Below are 20,770 nucleotides of genomic sequence, written 5' to 3' on the forward strand. Positions count from 1 at the left end.
GCAAGCTTCAGAGATGAAGAGAAAAAGAAATCCAGGCACACTGAGAAGGAGAGGGGAGAGGAGGAGAAGGGAGGGAAGGGGTAGGGAGGAAGGAGGAGAGAGAGAGAGATTCCGAACTTAACTGACACACTGAAATACATCGAATACACACATTAGGCTTTCTGGTTTGAAGAACTAATTTGAGTTGAGACAACATGCAATATCTCACCTCCTATTCATCGTCCGGGCTGTTTGGAGTTATTCCTAAGGATCATCCTGTTAGAAAATGACACGAACCTGTGCCTAGCTACCCAGGAGGCTGAGATTTGAAGATCATATTTTGAAGGCAGCTCAGGCATAACATTCTAGAAGATTCTTTCCTCCAATGAACCACCAAAAGGGGGTGGGGGGGTGAGGGGAGAGCAGCAGAAGAAAGGTGGCTTAAGAGGCAAAGCACCGAGCTTTGACTGGAAAAGCTCAGGAACAGCCCTGAGTTCAAGCCCCAGAACCAGCGCGCACACGCACACACACACACACACACACACACACACACGTTACTTCGCACCTGATGATCCTTTTCAAAACTTAACTAAATTTTACAAAACATAGAAGCCAGAATTTTTACCTCAAAAGCCAGAGAAATCTGATTATGCTAAATTTCTAAGAAGCATGATGTGTGGCATTAAATTGCTATCTGTGATTCTAGCTAAATTTAATGTCTGTTATGGTGGTCAGCTGTTTCAAGCTTGCTGATTTTTTTTTTTCCCCTGGCTGGTAATGAAGTTCCTTGCTCTAGTGCTTGTCCATAATTTTAAGAGAAAATTCAGAAAGAACTGTCCTCTGATAATTTTTTGTTTTATACCTAAACTCAAATTCGTTTGTTGTAAGGAAGATTATTTAGGGGAGGAAAAAAAATCTCAGTCATAAACAAACCTACAAGCTATAATTTTCCCGATGGCAAACCTTCCATTTGCTTCCAGAAATTCAAGAAAAGCAAGCCATTCTTCCCCTCATTTGTTATTCGTATTTCAAAACTATCTCTTATGGGCTGCAATCCTTTCACAAATGGCAGGAGCAGACCCCAGAGGTTAATTTATAGTATTAGCTGTCACAGTTAGCAAGAGCATGCATTTCGCAGTCAGAAAGAATGGGCAGGGGATGGTAGAGCAGTACTTTAGTGTTGGACTTAGCAAATGATTGCTTTTCTCTCTCTCTCTCTCTCTCTCTCACACACACACACACACACACACACACACACACACACACACACAAAATAACAAAACATAATTTGCAGCAACAGAAATAGCACCAGAAAAGGATGAGAATTCTTCTGCATGTCAGAATGCAGATTTAGCCCATGGACTGCTAGACTCCTCACAACTCAATAGAAATGCATTTGGACTTCAGGAAAGATTTATAAAAATAAGAATAAGAAATAAGGATATATAAATATTCTTTAAATGTCTGCATTCCCAGTATTTTTAAGCATTCCCAATATTTTTAAGATTACAGAGTTGAATTGGGACACGGTCTTTCCTCCATTCCTATCCCAATGAACTTCTGTTCCTCCTTCAGAAATGACCTTCAGAATCTATGGAATTGTACATGACCCCTTAGCCTAAACCACCTGGTTCTATGAAATGATCCCTGATCCTAAGTCTACACTGATTTATTTCCCCTCCAACTTGCATCCAAGCGAGGCAACATAAGACATCACAATGTTGTAAGCCGTCTTCCTCCACTGGGGACTTTTTAAATTTTTAATTTTCTTTTCTTTCTTTCTTTCTTCCTTTTTGATTTTATTTTTTGTGCCTTTCCTGGGGCTTGAACCCAGCGCCTGGGCATCGTCCCTGAGCTTCTTTGCTCAAGGCTAGCACCTGAGCCACACCTCCACTTCCAGCTTGGAGAGTCTCACAAACTTTCTTGCCCAGGCTGGCTTTGAACCCACAGTCCTCAGATCTCAGCCTTCTGAGTAGCGAGGGTGACAGGCGGGAGCCACCACCAGTGCCAGCTTTCTTCTCCTTTTAAATCAGAACGTTTTTAATAGTTTAATCCTAATCAATTTTGTAGTTAAAATTTGACCTATCAATCCTAGGAGAAATAGTGAAATAACTATAAACCTTCTGAAATGTACATAACATTTTGCTTATTGCCAAATGAAAGCAAAAAAGTGAATTCATATTTCACTTCCAGGGGGATGGGAAGGTAGCTTAGTGGTAGAGCGCTTGCTTAGCATGCATGAGGCCCTGGGTTCAATTCTTTAGTACCACAGACATGAAATCCATTTTTAAAAAGTTCAATTTCATTTATCAAGGACAGCTCAGTATTCATTTTTTTAAAAATATAAAATACAGGAAATTCCATTCGCATTCCCACTGAAAATTCCCGAGAAGTATTTTCTGGGTCCTATACAACTCGTCTCCATCAACTGATAAGTGACATCCATCTTCAGAAATTCCCACGGCGGTGGGCATTCCCACTCAGACCAGTCATTCACCGTGGACACGTCCAGAGATGACTCCATCAATAAGAGGTGAGAGGGACCAGCATGGAAACTGGAATGGGAAGCTTTTATGCATTCATTTATTATTTTTAATTCGGAGCCTGGTCCACGGGTCGCTCTTGACACCCGCTCTCCAATGGGAGAAGAAGATCTCTGTCCTGAGAGATGACAGTGGGATTTTGCTGGGTTCGGTAGAAAGACAGACAAACAGCTGGATGGGCAGATGGACAGACAAGGAAGGAAGCAAGGAAGGAAGGAAAGAAGGGAGGGGGAGGAGGGAGGGAGGGAGGGAGGGAGGGGGGAAGATCAAGGAGAGAAGGAGGAGGAAGAGGAGGAAGAGGGGGGAGGAGGAGGAGGAAGAGGAGGAGGAGAAGGAGGAAGAGGAGGAGGAGGAGGAGAAAGAGGAGGAAGAGGAGGAGGAGGAGGAGGAGGAGGAGGAAGAGGAGCAGGAGGAGGAAGAGGGAGGAGGAGGAGGAAGAGGAGGAGGAGGAGGAGGAAGAGGAGGAGGAGGAGGAGAAGGAGGAAGAGGAGGAGGAGGAGGAAGAGGAGGAGGAGGAGGAAGAGGAGGAGGGGAGGAGGAAGAGGAGGAGGAGGAGGAGGAAAGAGGAGGAGGAGGAAGAAGAGGAGGAGGAGGAGGAAGAGGAGGAGGAGGAGGAGGAAGAGGAGGAGGAGGAGGAGGAAGAGGAGGAGGAGGAGGAAGAAGGAGGAGGAGGAGGAAGAGGAGGAGGAGGAGGGAGGAGGAGGAGGAGGAAGAGGAGGAGGAGGAGGAGGAGGAAGAGGAGGAGAAGAGGAGGAGGAGGAGGAGGGAGAAGGAGGGAAGAGGAGGAGGAGGAGGAGGAAGAGGAGGAGGAGGAGGAAGAAGGAGGAGGAGGAGGAGGAGGAAGAGGAGGAGGAGGAGGAGGAGGAGGGAGGAGGAGGAGGAGGAGGAGGAGGAGGAGGAGGAGGAGGAGCAGCCAATGGATGTTTTGGAAGATGCTTAGGAAAACTTGCTCTTGTAACTGGATTTTTCTGTTTGCCCAAATAAGGTTTACTAAATGTCTGGTGGACCAGATGGATGAAAAGGCTAGAAGACCGTGGATCTGTAGAGAATGCTCCTGTCGCCAGAGCCATAATGGGGGGGTGGTAGCAAGATAATGCGGTTGGACAGCTGATGGTCCTTCAAGCTATCATTGAAGAGAGAGTACTAAAATCAGGCCCTGGTAGCTCCCGCCTGTCATCCCAGCTACTCAGGAGGCTGAGATCTGAGGATCACAGTTCAAAGGACAAGGAAGCCCATGGGAGTCTTCTCTCCAATGAGCCACCAAAAAAGCCAGAAGTATAACTGTGGCTCAAATGGTTAGAGCATTAAGCCTTGGGTGAAAAAAAATAAAAGCTTAGGGCTTACACTCAGGCCCTGAGTTCAAAGCCCCAAGGCTGGCACAAAAGTAAATAAATAAATAAGAGAGAGTGTGTTTGCTACCTCTGCTGTTTATTTATTTAATGTTCTTGCAATAGACCATACTCCATGCAAAAGTGGACTATCTCATTAAAGTTACACACACACTTTTTTTTTTTCTCCTGGTGGAATTAGAGCTCTATTTCTTCCAAAATCACCTGTTTCCTGCCACACATTCATCTTCCTTCCATGTCTGTTCTCATGAACCCCTGCACAAGGGCTTAGACTTTCAAAGTGTACCGTTTCCAGGAAATTCCCGGAAAACAGAATTATATAACCTTTTGCTTGTACAGATGTGTAGCTTTAAGAAGATCATAAATCTTTCCCCCTCACCCGTGAGCTACTGATGAAATCAGGGGACATGGGTGCCTTAAGGGGCATCCAAAGTGAAACGTCAGAAGTAATTCCTTCTCTTCCCCCCCGCCCCCCCCCCCCATAAATAAATGGACACCTCCTCTCCTCCAACAACCCAGCATGTGGAGTGAACTCGTGAGGTTTGAAAACTGTACAGACTCAGAGTAAGACGTTCTCCTGAACTGTACCTAATAAATTGCATTTACGTCAGGCAGGTCTGGCAGAGGAAAAAGCCGTACTGTATTTCTGTTGGCCCAAATCGCCATGTTTTGTTAGAACAGCAATTCTGACATGTTTCACTGCTTGCACATTTCAGAAGACTGTTCCGGAAAACCCACTATTAAAAAAAAAAATTGACCTTGCCGTTATTGAAGTTTGGAGACTCAAAATGCACGGGCAAACACAATTATAGCACTTATGTTTCTAATTAAAATTAAGGTTTAGCAAGTCATTAAATTTTTAAAAAATGAACTGATCTGTTTTGAACAAGTGGTCATCCGTATATGTATTTAACAAGTGAATTTTTGATCTTATCTGGTAAATTGCTTTGAAATAGAAGGGTCACAACAAACCAGAGCTAAAATCCATCTTGGTGACAGGCCAACAGAATAACTTGGTTTAATGACAACTTACTTCTCTTTCTAGCTTGATAAACATGGACAACTTATAAAAAACATTTCAAGCTGGATGCCAGGGTCTTGTGTGCCATGAATCCTAGCTACTCAAGAGGCTGAGAGCTGGAAGACCACAGTTCAAAGCCAGCCTGGGCAGCAAAGTCTACTAGACTTCATCTCCAGTTAACTAGCAACAAAACAAACAAAATAGAGCTAGAGTGGCTCAAGTGGTAGAACACTAGCCTTGAGGTTCTGAGTTCAGGCCTGAGAGAGAGAGAGAGAGAGGAGAGAGAGAGAGAGAGAGAGAGAGAGAGAGAGAGAGAGAGAAGGGAGAGAAAGAAAGAGAGAACCAATCTCAACAGGCAAGTCTACAAGACTCTGTTTCCAAAATAATCAGCAAAAGGCGGCGTTGGAGGTGTGACTTAAGTGGCAGAGTGCCAGTTAAAAGAGTGTAAGACTCTCTGGAGTTCAAACACCAGCACCAGAAAAAAAAAAAAGTGATCTTTTTCCATATTCATTACCATATTCTTTAAGTTCATCTCCATATTGTTTAAATTCATGTTTTCTATATTGTCTAGATTCCTAAATGTCAGAGAATAGCACACATTATATGTATATATATATAAATGATATAAAATCTATCATATTTTCAAGTAAATTCTCTAATTGTGTGTTTGTGTGTATGTGCACATTCATGCGTGTGCCAATCCCAGGGCTTGAACTCATGGTTGGGGCTCTATCCCTTGGGTTTTGTTATTATTGTTGTACAAAACTACTGCTCTACCACTTGGACCATAGCTCCACTTCTGGTTTTTGGTGATTCGTCGGAGATAAGACTCTCACAGATGGTTCCTTCCGCAGGCTAGCTTTTGAACTATGATCCTCAGCTCTCAGCCTCCTGAGCAGCTGGGTTCACGGGCGTGAGCCACTGATCCCAGCCTCTAACTAAACTATTTAACCCACACCCTTGTGGGTTCCTACAGGCAAGCGCGTGTTGTGAAAGGGTTTCTTCTCCCATGGCTCTCCGTGCTTCCCCACACGGTCTCACGGGGCTGTGATTGTGGCTGTCCTCAGGCCCACATCCGGCCACAGAAAGAAGGTTAATCGATCGGTATTCAAGCACGCGACTACTGATCTATAAACATTGGGGAGACAAAAGCCACGAACCCCACAGGCAATGTGCTTGTATTTCTGCACACTCCTTTGCACCCTGTTCATTGATCCTCATGGAAAGGGACCCGGAGCTTGGCCATAAAGGTTGACCTTCCTTCAAGGTCATGGGACCACAGGGCCACGTGTCCACACTCCACAGGCCATGGCCATTCTCTCTCCAGCTCCTCCTACACGGTGCTTGAAAACACAAGTGTAGAAAACAATGCGTTGGGCCCTGTTTTCGTGGGACATGATCCACTCAGAGAAAAAGAATAATAAGCTACTTCACCATGTAATGAAGAATCTCTTGAATGGATGGACACAAAAAGCAATGGAAAGAATAAATGATCAAGGGGAGAGGGGGGAGAAATCACGTGTCCATTTTCCTAGACAAAAGGCTGACATGAACCCGTCCTTACTTAAATTGTATTTTCCAGGTCCATAGACAAAGGGCGGTGTGAACATCTCAGGAGTTCCCAACCCAGGCAAATTACCTTTTTTTTTGTTCTTCTCCTTTCTCCTGGGATGGAGACATTTTCATTATTGCAAATGGGAGAGAGAAGGTTTGCTGTGGACATCTAGTGAGTAGAGATCAGGGGTCCTGGGGATGTGGGCTCGGTTGTCTGAGAGATGGCATGTCCTCTGAGAACCAACAGGAGCTCAGGGATCCTCAAACCATGACTGGAGATTGTGCAGGCATGACTGCCACCAAAATTGTTTTTCTAGGACTATGCCATAGAGTGTGGAAATTCAGATTTAAAAATATAATATTAGGTTGGCTACCAGTGGCGCATGACTGTCATCCCAGCTACTCAGGAGGCTGAGATCTGAGGATTGTGGTTCAATGCCAGCCTGGGCAGGAAAGTCCGTGAGACTCTCATCTCCAATGAACCATCAGAAAACCCGGAAGAGTGGAGCTGTGGCTCAAGTGGTAGAGCACCAGCCTTGAGTGAAAGAGCTCAGGAGCAGCACCTAGGCCCTGAGTTCAAGCTCCAGGACTGGCACAAAATAATAATAATAATAATAATAATAATAATAATAATAATAATAAATGATGATGATTGGCAAGATATAGCACATGTGCTGTATTTAATTCTGGATTGACAACCTCTTCATTGTAATCTTCTGGGCAATATGTCTGGCCACCTTTCTAAAATAAATTGAGGAGTTAACTTTACCAATTTGTATGGCATTATTCTGGAGGAATCTTAGAGATATTCATATAATGCTTCAGATTCTCTTAGCAAAAACATAACAAACCCAGGAAAGAACTGACTGGCCCTGAATGAGACATTAATAGGCAAAGGATTAAGTTTTCAACTCCGGGTAGCCATCATGAAGAGACTCATCCTTTGGAATATCCAAATACACAAACAAAAAATCAGTCAAGTACAATTATTTCTCATCCAGATTCACTTATTAAAAAAAATAATGAATCTGGTGGCTCACCCCTGTAATCCCAGCAACTCAGGAGGCTAAGATGCAGAGCTCACAGTTCAATTATAAACTGAGGCAGGAAAGTCTACAATCATCCTTTTTCCAAGAAACCATTACAATGCCAGGCTGGAGGGCCGGCTCCAGTGGTAGAGAGCCAGCTGGAGCAAGTAAGCTGAGGAAGAATCAAAGGCTTGAACTGAAATCCAGTATCAGCTAGGAGAACTGCTCAGTGGTAGAGCACTTGCCTAGCATGCATGAAGCCCTGGGTTCGAATCCTCAGGACCACATACACAGAAAGAGAGGGAAGTGGCACTGTGGCTCAAGTGGGGAGAGCACAGGGCCCAGGCCCTGAGTTCAAGCCCCAGGACAGGAAGGAAGGAAGGAAGGAAGGAAGGAAGGATGGGAAGGAAGGAAGGAAGGAAGGAAGGAAGGCAGGCTTCTATCACTTTAAGATGAAATCTGTTCCTTAAAATGCTGGGGAATTCCCCCATTTCACCAGTGGAGCTGATTTGCCTCACACAGCTGATAATCTCATTCTTTGCCTCCTTCCCTTCCCAACACCCCTTTTGCCATTTTACCTCCCCTCCAAGGGCAGCTGAGTCCGGGGGGCCCCGTTCCACTTCCCGACCAGAAAATGGGTTCTTGAAGAATTATAAAGAAAAAAACCCACCACACTAACGACCTCCTGGAAATGTGATCAGCCGCCTCCGATGGACAGTCACTGGGAACAGGGCCAGAGGAAAGCGCTCTGCACATCTATTTAGCATTTCACATCTTTCCTATATTTGGGCCATCTCGTCTGGAAGGGGGAGGGAGGAGAGAGAGAGGGAATGAGGGGAGGGAGGGAGGGAGGGAGGGAGGAGGGAGGAGGGGGAGGAGGGAGCAGGAAAAGAAGAGCAAAAGAAAGAGGAGGAGGGAGACGAGGAGGAAGAAGAGGAGGAGGAAGAAGAACAAGAGGAGGAGGAAGAAGAGGAGAGGAGGAAAAGGAGAAGAGGAGGAGGAGGAGGAAGAGGAGGAAGAAGAGGAGGAGGAGGAAGAGGTGGAAGAAGAGGAGGAGGAGGAAGAGGAGGAAGAGGAAGAAAAGGAGGAGAGAGGAAGAGAAGGAGGAGGAAGAGGAGGAGGAAGAGGAGGAAAAAGAGAAGGAAGAGGAGGAAGAGGAAGAGAAGGAGGAGGAAAAGGAGGAGGAGGAGGAGGAGGAAGAGGAGGAAAGTGGTGGAGAAGGAGGAATAGGAGGGAAAGGGAAGGGGTAGGTGAAGAGGAAGGAAGGAAGGAGAGAAGGTGGAGGAGGAGAGAGGGGGAAGAAGGAAGGAGAGGAGGAGGAGAAAAGCTGGGAGGAAAACAGGCAAAAACAGAGGCTCTGGGTTCAAGTCCCAGTACTGGTGGTGCTACATGTGTGTACACACACACACACACACACACACACACACACACGTAAAATGTTTCTGTGTTCATGATTCAAAGCCAGCCTGGACAGACAAATCTGAAAGACGCTTATCTCCAATGAAGCAGCAAAAAGCCGGAAGTGGAAGTGTGATTCAAGTGGTAGAGCGCCAGCCTTGAGCCAAAACAGCCAAGTAAAATAAAAGCTTGAAGCCCTGAGTTCTAGCCCTCGCTCTGCCACGCACACACACACACACACACACACACACACAACATACACTCGTGTTCTTTCACTTTTCATTCTTTCATTGTGACAATCACAGTAACACACAGTGGGATTACAATCATACATCAGGCAATGAGTCCATTGCTTTTTGGACTAGGGCATCTTCTTGATTCAAGTGGAATACATGAGTATGTCTGTCGCAGTGTGGCACCCACTGGGGGGACAAGCTGGGTGCTACTTCTTGCCCAGACACTCAACCAGTTTTCTGTCTAGAAATCCACACATCATCCATTCCACCTGTTTTCTGCTGCTCAAGATTTGTCCATGAGGATGAACCAAGCCTGTGCTCCTTGGATCTACCACCATGAAATTGACATCCCGCTCTCTCCTGCTTTCTACCTCTTTCTACTGCCTCGTTCTTCTCCTCCACAAAGCCCCAGATCTTCCTCTCTTCCCATCCCACTGGTCCCTGGGAGTGATGAGAATTCTTCCAGACCTACCTTCCACGCGCCTGACCCTCCCTTCCTTCCCTTCCTCTAGCTTATCAATAACATGTGGCAGACTCTAGAACATTCCTTCCCAGGAGCCCCCCCAAAACAGCTCCCACCCAGAAAGACTTCACAAATAAGTGATCAAGAAAATTCACAGAGAGAAGCCCCAGGTCAGAGTTCTACTCAAAAACATTGTCATTCACCTTTCCTTCTCTTTGCAGTTCTGAGAGCTGACCCTCTATCCAGTCTCACTTTGGCTGGCATTCTTTGTAGAAAAGTGTTTCTTGCTAGTCCTTTCTGGATCAATTTCTCTCTCTCTCTCTCTCTCTCTCTCTCTATATATATATATACATACAAATATATCAACATATTAATATTGTATATTTATATGTTACATAATGAAGTATTATGTGTTATATAATATATAAATATATCAATAGGTTGTAAATATAATCATTATATAGATATGATATGAATATATTTATAGTTTATATATTTTATTCATATAGTCACAATAAATGAGTCATATTCTAATATATATTAATATTAGCATATGAATAATGATGTTAATAAAATGGTATCCATCATGTGTCTGATATCACATAAGATATATAATATTAATACCTACCTATAGAATACATTAATATGTATTTATACATATTTCTCACGCGCACCATCATTCTTTGTTTACATATTTGATGGTGTTCACACCAGACCCATTCAACAGACTGAGTTATGTATAAGTTTCATGCAGAGCCACTGTTCTGTCTCCAACCTTAATCTGTAACTTTCATAGACAGCAACAAATTCACCATTCCATTGTTCTGTCTCATTAATCCATGACATATGCTACATGCTTACAAATCTTCCACCTGAAATTAAGCTAAACAGAGATGGGTTTGAAACAGGCGCCAGAACATTCCTCAATTACTAAAAGAATGAATACAGGAGGCAGTGTGAAGTTCACACCTGTCATCCAGCGACTCAGGAGGATGAGAGCAGAGAGGATCACAGTTCAAAGCCAGCCCGGGCAGGAAAGTCGTGAGACTCTTATCTTCAATGAACCACCAAACAGCGAGAAGTAGAGGCGTGGCTCAAGTGGCAGAGCGCCAGCCTTGAGCCAGAAAAGCCAAGGGGGAGCAGGAGGGCCTTGAATTCAAGCCCCGAAACCAGCAATTGCACGTGTATGTGCACACACACACAAACACACATACACACACACTTAACTCATAATGTTCAATGCAGTCTACTTGAAATTACCATTGACAAGCTAAAGAACTTTAGATATACTGTAAAATAAAAGAAAACAAAATATTACTGATCTAAAATAATAATAAAATACAGTGCCTTTCTCCCCCACCCCCAACCCTGAATCAGAGCAGAGGGTATTATGCAATGTTTAATTTACCCATCTGAAATTTCCAAGAAATACTAACTTTGGTGTCATTGTTCTTGTTTTTCTTTCTCCCTTTTACTTTTTGGTATGTTATTTTTTTTTCTGTATATGTGGTGCTGAGAAATTGAACCCAGGGCTTCATGTATGAGAGGCAAGCACTCTACCACTAGACCATGTTCCCAGCCCCTTTTTTGGCTTGCTTTCTTGTTTTGATAACTGTTCAATGATTTGAAGAACCGATGGGTTGACATATGAATTTATTCTCCTAGTTGAAAGACACCCCCCCCCCCCGCAAGAGCCCTCCACTCTCATGGAAATAGAATGGAAGCAAATTCTAATTCTTTTCCCTTTGGCAACTACCTAGACATTCAAATGCTGTCAAACATTTTGGCACAAAAATATTTTGTGTATAATTTTTCTATAGAAGTGGAATACCTGGAATTTTAAAGAATGTTTAATTCTGAATTTGTACATTTTTGAAGTCAACCCAAATTATCGTGCTTTTTCAAGACTTTTCAAAATTCACATGACAAACTGTCTAATCTCTAACTGAAAAGATGAATTACAGAAAAATAAACCACATGGTAATATTAAAATGTATATATATGTATGTGTGTATATACACACACATTTAAATTATATATGATATATAGTACAGGATACATGAAATATTATGATAATATAATGTATTAAATACTATATAACATAAAACATATGATATGGTAACACATTTTATATTATGTTATATTTTATAAAGACTATATAATATAGCATACATCATTATATTACAGAACATTATTTATAATATATACTATATTATAATGTAATATATTATATATAATATAGTACTACATGATAATAATATGCTATATATTATGCATAGCTCTATAATATAATTATATTATAATAATCCTGTTATTATAATATGATGTCTGATAATATGTAATATAGTTAATATATAATAATATATGGTACATACTGCATAACTGTATTCATATATAACTTATAAATTGTATTGTATAGTAATATACAATAGACTGATATATAATACGTATAATAGTTCATATACACTATAGGTAAAATATAATATAAAATAAATACATAATATGTAATACATATATCTGATGCATATGAGATGCATATATCATATGCTATGTTTCCATGAAGTGGTACATAATATGCATGTCCATATGTGCATATAGATTGTTAAACAGTGATATATATATGGGGAGAGGAAGAAAAAAGCACAGCGTCTGCAAACTTGAACGGAAACAACTGACGAACTTGCTTTTCAATCTACGTGAAAAGACCGTGGTAGAACCCTCCAGAAAAATCTCACCACCCGCCATTAGTTTAACATTTACCATGTTCTTCTTGACACACTCTATTCACAGGGCTTCCTTAGAGAACAAAATATATGAACAGAAGAATATATATGTATATGTATATATATATATGTGTGTGTGTGTATACATATGTGTGTGTGTATATACATATATATCCCAAATTTTCATCTAACATCCACAGGGAGAAAAACATAGGCTGCCATGAGAAAGTCTTTCAATGTTTCTTTCACAAAAATCTCCCCCAGCCCCTAAAAGGAGAGATCATTTTCTTCGGTGTAAACCTCAGCCTTGATTCTGTCAGAGCAAGTCATTATGGCGAAGCAAAACAAATCCACATTGTCTAATTAGGTGATTAAAGCACAGACATGCGTCATGGAAGGTTTTTCTCCAGGACTAAGACATAAAGTGGAGACAATGAAAACAGTCTGCGACTATAGAAAGGTTTAGCATTGGTTTCTTTAAAATAATATAATAATAATAGCTCCTTTCATCTTTCCATTTCCCTTTGCTGGAAGACAGTTAATTTCGAGACAGAAAGCCAAAATAATCCAACTTCTAATGAGTTCAGAGTTTACCCTGATTCTATTTCAAAATATTTAACCAGAACCAGGAAGCTAGAGGGGGAGGAGAAAAAAATACATGGAAAAATTATCAAAGGAAATGAATAAAAATCAAGAGAGTGGGTTGAGCATCAGAAATACAATCTGCAGAGACTAGAGGAATATTAAAACGAATAAATAAATAAATGCCTACGCTCATAGAAACACCAGCCATGGAAGATACCAGAAAAAAAAGCTCTTAGGATGGCTGAATGTGCAGTCTTGAAAATCCACACTTTTATGACAGCTAACTTAAATCAAAACAAATGGCACAATGTCTGCCCCTTTCTCTCATTGTCCACATCTTATTTTTATGCATCTCAGAAAACTCAAAGCCGAAAGAAAGAATCAAAAAAGAATTCTTACCTGTGAGCCTCTGGGCCCTCGCTTGAAATCCCATTCCAACGGCCCCATCAGCTGCCAAGATAATCAGATAATTACCGTCAATGCACCGCTGATATGAGGTAAGCAAGTGTCTTCCATATTTCTTTTCCTATCTCTGTTCCAATAATAATGTGTTAACGAGCCACCGTGAATTCATTCCCCTACCAGACGAAATAGAGTTCCCAGATCCAGAGCTGGTATTGCAACCTGTTCTTATTTGCAAAGGTATTTTAACAACAGTCTAAGATTAAAAAAAAAAAAAGCATCCATGTATACATTTTCTCTTCTTTGTCCAGAACAGATAGATGGCAAATTAGTCTAAGCTCATTGGCATATCGCTAAGGTCCACAGGGGATGAGGAAGATATTTGGAGAAATAAACCACTGGCTTCTAATAATCAGATCATGAATGTGAACCAGAATGCCAAAGCAATTCCATCATTTTCAAATGCTCTTTACTGATATCCAAAAAAAACAAAAACAAAAACATGAGTCCCAAGGTGTAAAATCCATGTAAAATGAAATGAGCTCCCTAATGTCACAAAATATATTTATTTTTCATCACAAAGACACTACACTATAACCATGTGATTGGCAAAGTCGGAGGGTAAGAGCTGTGAGCCACGCAGCTTACAAGACAGAATATTCATGTAGGAAAACCATTTAGGGGATAAGAGATGTCCACGGAGAGAAATAAAACTCCATTCATCCATCTGAGACGTTCGGTGCTCCTAAAGAGGAATCAGTGGCTTATGCCGCAGGAATGAACTAATGGATGCACAACTCCGACCCTCCTTGTATTTCTATATGCCGCTCGCTTGTCTGCAGAACATTGGCTTCTTAGACTGAATCCCAAACAAGTGTGCAACCCCAACAGCCATGCACATAGCATGATCAAGAAATGTGAGACACGGACTAGGGGCTCAAGCCTGTCATCCCAGCTGCTCAGGAGGCAGAGATCTGAGGATGCCAGGCTAGTCAGGAAAGTCCGTGAGACTCTTAGGTCAAAGGAACCACCAGAAAACTGGAAGTGGAGCTATGGTCCAAGTGGTGGAGCACTAGCCTTGAGCAAAAGAAGCTCAGGAATAGCACCCAGGTCCTGAGTTCAAGCCCCACAACCGACAACAACCACAAAAGAAATGTCTGATAGCCAAAGAAAGAGGTAAGAGGTAAAATCTACTGTGCCTGTGTAAGAAGATTCAACTCAATGAAATGACCGAGAGTTCAGATCTGTCCACATATTCTTGTGTTCAAACTTAAGGAGAAGCAAAATTTTATCTCAGATAATATGTAGAAATCAGCTCTGTTGAATAAATAATTCTAAAGGCATATCTATCACTTTATATAATATATAGTATATTATATGTTATATAATTATATCTAGTAAATCACATATATGTATTATAGTAATATATACAACATCACATACTTTACACATAATGTATATATAGACATGTTATATAATATATGTAATATGATTCTTGGAAAGTTCTCATATATTATATGCATTACACATTGTTATATCACATATAACATATATGATATATTACATATAATTACATTAACATAGTATTTACATATTATATGTATGCATTTTTACAAACATAACCTGTATTTTACATGTTATATACTATATATGCCTTTATAAATACAGCATAATGAAAAATAATATATCACACATAATTCGTATATGATATATTCCATATATCAAATATAGAATATATAACAAAATTATCTATGTGTGTGTTTTGCATATACTATGCACTGTTTTTACATATTATATATGTATTTATAAGAATAGCATAGTAAAAATAATAGGGAGGAGGAGGAAAGAGGAGGGAGGGAGAAGAGGGAGGAGGGAGGAAGGAAGAAGGAAGAAAGAGGAGGGAGGAGGAAGAAAGAGAGAGGGAGGTCTCACTACTTTGTGCAACCCTCTTATCTCCACCTCGTGGGCGGCTGGGATTGCAGACAGGAGCTACCATACCCAGCCCTTGGAATGCAACCGACAAATGCAAAGCACCCGTTCAGGGAACACATCTGTGTTGCAGGTAGACAAATCTGCCCAAGAGAGCAGCTTATCGCTTGCCAGGAGGGAAAGTTCTAGCAATATCAGTTAGAAACAGCATGGTCTCTTTCCCACAAGGAAATACCTAGTTAATTCAAAGCAGATTGGAACTGAGACCAAACTCCTCATTTTTCACTTTCTATGATTAATGGCATAGTCATGTGCTCCTCTTGCCCACCCCTCTCTCTTTCTGCTTTCACAGAAGGCTGTAAACTGTCTCAACATGTTACCATTCTTTCACCAAAAGCGTGGGGGGGGGGGGGGAAAGGAATAATCAAACTCCATATAAACTAGAGGATCCAGCTAAAGGAGGTGGAACGTTGCCATTTACAAAGCAAGGAATGGGGGCTGGGAATATGGCCTAGTGGTAAAGTGCTTGCCTTGTATACATGAGGCCCTGGGTTCGATTCCTCAGCACCACATATATAGAAAAAGGCAGAAGTGGTGCTGTGGCTCAAGTGGCAGAGTGCTAGCCTTGAGCAAAAAAGAAACCAGGGACAGTGCTCAGGCCCTCAGTTCAAGCCCCAGGACTGGCAAAAAAAAAAATGTATGTTTAACTGTATATAAATACACACATCTACATGTCTGACATGCTTGAAGCCTGAGTCCAATCCCAGCACCAAAAAAAAAAAAAAAAAGTCAAAAGCAAGGAATGATTTTATTCTTTTCCTACTTTGAGGATCTCATTTAATCTCCTCCACATCTTCAAAGCTCCTCAAAGGTCTGGATTGCTTTCCAAAACTACTATTTTAATTATGTTAAGTGAAGTAAGTCAGGCTCAAAGAGACAAACACATTCATGGTTTCCTCTCCCATGCAGAAGTAAAATTTAAATTAGAAACGTATATGAAAATATCTGGGGCCATTTGCATATATTCATAAGCAAGGTTTTGGTTTTGTCAGTTGTAAGGCTTGAACTCAGGGCTTGGGCTCTGTCTCTGAGCTTTGAGCCATAGCTCTACTTCAGGTTTTCTGGAGATAAGAGTCTCACAGACTTTCCTGCCTGGGTTGGTTTTGGACCTCGATCCTCAGATCTCAGCCTCCTGAGCAGCTGGGATGACAGGCGGGAGCCACCAAGTGCCAGGCCATAAACATAGTTTCTAAAGTTTGCATAGGGGAGAATTTCAATGGTGTGAGTCCATTTGAACACCTCACCGACAGTCTAGGGTGAGATCATTGTATCATCTGGATCCAGGGTTCAAGAGATCCTGAATTGTAATGGGAATAAAGGATATACCATAAGAAACAAAAGGACATGTACACAGATATACACAGACACATCAGAGGCGCAAAGGAGAAAGGTAAAGCCTGGGAAAACATTCCTGAACTCAAATTGTATTACTTTAAAAGAAGACAATAGGGCTGGGAATGTGGCCTAGTGGTAGAGTGCTCGCCTCATATGTATGAAGCCCTGGGTTTGATTCCTCAGCACCACATATATAGAAAAAAAGCCGGAAGTGGCGCTGTGGCTCAAGTAGTAGAGTGCTAGCCTTGAGCAAAAAGAAGCCAGGGACAGTGCTCAGGCCCTGAGTTCAAGGCCCAGGACTGGCAAAAGAAAAAAAAAAAAAGAAGATAATGAAGAATGGCCAGGGAAGGAGAAAAATATGACAGCATATATGCTTTTCATACCATACTATAAATATCTGAAAAAAAAATAACCCAAACACAATCTCCTATAGCAATGTCTCTTTGTCTCAGCCCAGCTCTGTGCCTGGTACCTAACACATGTTCCAGAAATAACAAATTCTTTTGTTTAATACACAAATGCTGACATGCCAAGCTCATGACAGATCATGCAGCTCGAACCCAAGTTCTAAAATATGGCTAATCCCATAAATGCATTGTGTTTTGTGCACTGTATTTGAAACCAGGGCCTCACATAACACACACACACACACACACACACACACACACACACACACACACACACACTGACTCTGGGCTTGCAAATAGCATATTCTTATTGATGGAGATACACTGAATTGCCAATGAAAATAACTAATCCAAGTCAGGTGCCCATAGGGTCTCATGCCTGTCATCCCAGCTACTCAGGAGGCTGAGATCTGAGGATCATGGTTCAAAGCCAGCCCAGGCAGGAAAGTCCATGAGACTCTTATCCCCAATGAACCACAGAAAACAGCAGAAATGAAGTTGTGGCTCAAGTGGTAGCTCTAGCCTTAAGCAAAAAAGGAGCTCAGGAACAGCATCCTGGCCTTGAGTTCAAACTCTAGGACCTGAACACACACACACACACACACACACACACACACACACACACGATAAAAAAGATTCACGTCTCAGTTCTACAATGTAAAGAGTGTTCAGAAATACATTCGGCCTCTCTGAGCTGTAGTTAATAAACACAACATGGGCTGAATTCTCATTGTATAGACTTAGAAACGGAGGTATTGAGAGAACTGAGGAAAAAACGGCAAAAGTGCTTTCTTTGATAAAGAAATTTACTTGTATCATGCAACAAGGTTTGCAATTATGGAATATAGACAGGGTGCTTTTATTGAGGCTCAGCATCAAAAATATAAGATGTCTCTTTAAAGGTGATTCCATTCACATAAATAAACTTTATTTTGTGTGTGTCAGTCCTAGGGCTTGAACTCAGGGCCTGGGCTCTGTCCCTGAGCTTTTTCACTCAAGACTGGTGTTCTACCACTTGAGTCACAGCTCCACTTCGGGCTGTGTGGTGGTTAATTAGAAATCAGAGTCTCAAGGTCTTTCCTGCTTAGGCTGACTTTAAAACTACAATCCTCAGCTCTTAGCTTCATGAGTAGCTTTTCTTCACACATTTATAAATCATCCTGTGGGAATAATTAGCAGAGTACTGGTGGCTCACACCTGTCATCCCAGCTGCTTAAAAGGCTGAGATCTGAGGATCATGGTTCAAAGCCAGTGTGGGCAGGAAAGTCTGTGAGATTCTTATCTCCAATGAACCTCCCAAAACCTGGAAGTACAGCCGTAGCTTAAGTGGTAGAGCACCAGTCTTGAGTGGAAGAGCTCAGAGTCAGCGCCCAGGCCTTGAGTTCAAGACCTATGACCAACTATGTGTGTGTGTGTGTGTGTTTGTGTGTGTGTGTATTCATGTGGATTCCAGGCTTTGTTGGCCTTTAATCCTGACACAATCAATCAAGGAGCAAATTATATTAGAATAGCAAAATAAATAAAATCTCATCTAATTAATTAGCTGACACAGAGAGAACTCTGGGGGGTATCAGAAAAATGTCCTGATAAGAAGAATTCTGGCAGCCTGGGAACCTTAAGGACACTATTTGGGGGGTGACATTTTGAAGGGATAGAACTGAAGTATCATAGGAGAGAGTATTTCTCTTGGCAGACATGTGAACCAACAAAATCTCCCTTCATTCTCCAGATCTTCATCCTGACTTGCTATATATTAAGTTTTAAGAAACATGTTGAAAACTCATATGACACGGAGGCGTTTTCAAACTGGATTTATTTCTACATAATGAATAATGTATTGTCCCCATTCATGCACCCACAGCAAAAGGCAAGAGGGAGGCCCCCATTATCCCACATTCTGTGTTTTAATGTGTGGGGCTTAGCGAAGCATGCATTCCTTTTTAATTTACTAATTAATCTTGAAAAGTAAAGGAGTGAATGTTTTTTGGAATGGGATCTGTATTTCATAATGCCCATTCTTTTTTTTTTTTGCCAGTCCTGGGCCTTGGACTCAGGGCCTGAGCACTGTCCCTGGCTTCCTTTTTGCTCAAGGCTAGCACTCTGCCACTTGAGCCACAGTGCCACTTCTGGCCATTTTCTGTATATGTGGTGCTGGGGAATCGAACCCAGGGCCTCATGTATACGAGGCAAGCGCTCTTGCCACTAGGCCATATCCCCAGCCCCATAATGCCCATTCTTAATAAGAAGTATTTTTATTGGCCTCAGCATTGATTCAAGCACTCACACTAAAGGATTATATGTTGGTATTTTTGTTGATTTGAGGATTGCTTTTACTATGTAGAGGACATTATCTCTGATATTTAGACAAAGGTTAAGATTGGCCAATTTTAAACTGTCTGAGTCCTAGAGATTGTGGGAAAGATTTGTTAATACAAAATAATGCCAGGTGCAGTAGCTTGTGCCTGTTATCCCAGCTTCTCAGGTGGCTGAGATCTGAGGATCGTGGTTCGAAGCCAGCCTGGGCAGGAAAGGCCATGAGACTCTCATCTCCAATGAACCACCAAAAAACCGTAAGTGGAGCTGTGGCTCAAGTGGTAGAGTGCCAGCCTTGAGCAAAAGAGCTCAGGGACAGTACCCAGACCACTAGTTCAGGCCCCAGGACTGGCACACACACACAAACACACACGAATCTCAGTGAGATTAAATAGACTTCATTAGTCAACTGTGCGAGATGAGCACAAAGATAATGGAAAAGCCCTTTAGGGTCACCAAATTCAAGTCTCTATTTTAGCACGTGAAGTTAGGAGCTTAGATCAGAAATGAAAACTACACATACAGGAAGACAATACTGTCCATTGTAATTTGTGAAATATGGTTCATTTTACTTTATAGAATAAGAAACTAATACATATATGTATACACACACACACACACACACACACACACATACACACACACACACACAGAGAATTTCTGGAGTTTCTAGAGACAGGCCCAGAGCACTGAGCCTGAAAAATCCATCCTTGGATGTTTGAGTTGAATAAGGGTTGCCATAGAGACTAATCAATAGAATGGCTCGTAACAAAGTCCTTTATCTCCTAGTTTTGGAGAAGTCTGGGGATGCAAGTGTTGGGGGGCACCAGCCTCCTCAGAATATTCCCCTGCCTCTCCCCCAGCTTTGGGTGGTCTGCTGGCAATTCTTGGCACACCTTGGCTTCTAGACGAATCACTCGCACCCTCAGTGTTCCTTTGAAACCACCACCTCTGGCCCTTATCTCTCTGTGCCCAGGCTCCTTTCCATCATAATGACATCAGTTCTGTCACATGACTGCCTTAGTACCCTTACTTGTAATTGGCTCCCACTGCAAGCACCCAGTTCCCAAAAGGGGGGGGAGGGTCCTTCCTCCAATGATTGTCATGAATGGGGGGCGGTGGGGAGGGGAGACACGGTCCAAGCCATAAGCTAGATCTCATTTTGCCCAGCTATCAGACTTGAGGCTACAGGAGGGCACTCTGGAGCAATTAATGAACAGAATCATGCTCTTGTTCCAAAATAGAAGGAAAAAAAAAAAAGGTAAAAGTTGTTATTCCCAATTTACAATAAAATCAGCCACAATGACCCTCAGGAGACAATGTAAGTTGTCAGGCCATTTTGTTCCTCATTTAAAAACCCCCTTGGAAGGGACTAAACCCATTCTCTCCAGCCCTTTTATTTGATATCTGAGAATTAGGCACTCCAGGCTGCGTAACAAAAGCTG

At 42.0% G+C, this 20,770-nt stretch overlaps 1 protein-coding gene across 1 annotated transcript in view; it reads right to left on the reverse strand.

The window, feature by feature from the left end:
* Pde3a (phosphodiesterase 3A) overlaps positions 1–20,770 on the reverse strand; it is a 128,527-nt gene that overhangs the window by 49,237 nt on the left and 58,520 nt on the right. The window contains exon 2 of the mRNA XM_048335154.1: positions 13,279–13,329. Coding sequence (XP_048191111.1) covers positions 13,279–13,326 — 48 coding nt within the window. The 5' untranslated portion in view covers positions 13,327–13,329. The remainder of the gene's footprint in view (positions 1–13,278; positions 13,330–20,770) is intronic.

The sequence above is a fragment of the Perognathus longimembris genome, chromosome 27 (genome assembly GCF_023159225.1).
Source record: "Perognathus longimembris pacificus isolate PPM17 chromosome 27, ASM2315922v1, whole genome shotgun sequence".
Lineage (NCBI taxonomy): Eukaryota > Metazoa > Chordata > Mammalia > Rodentia > Heteromyidae > Perognathus > Perognathus longimembris.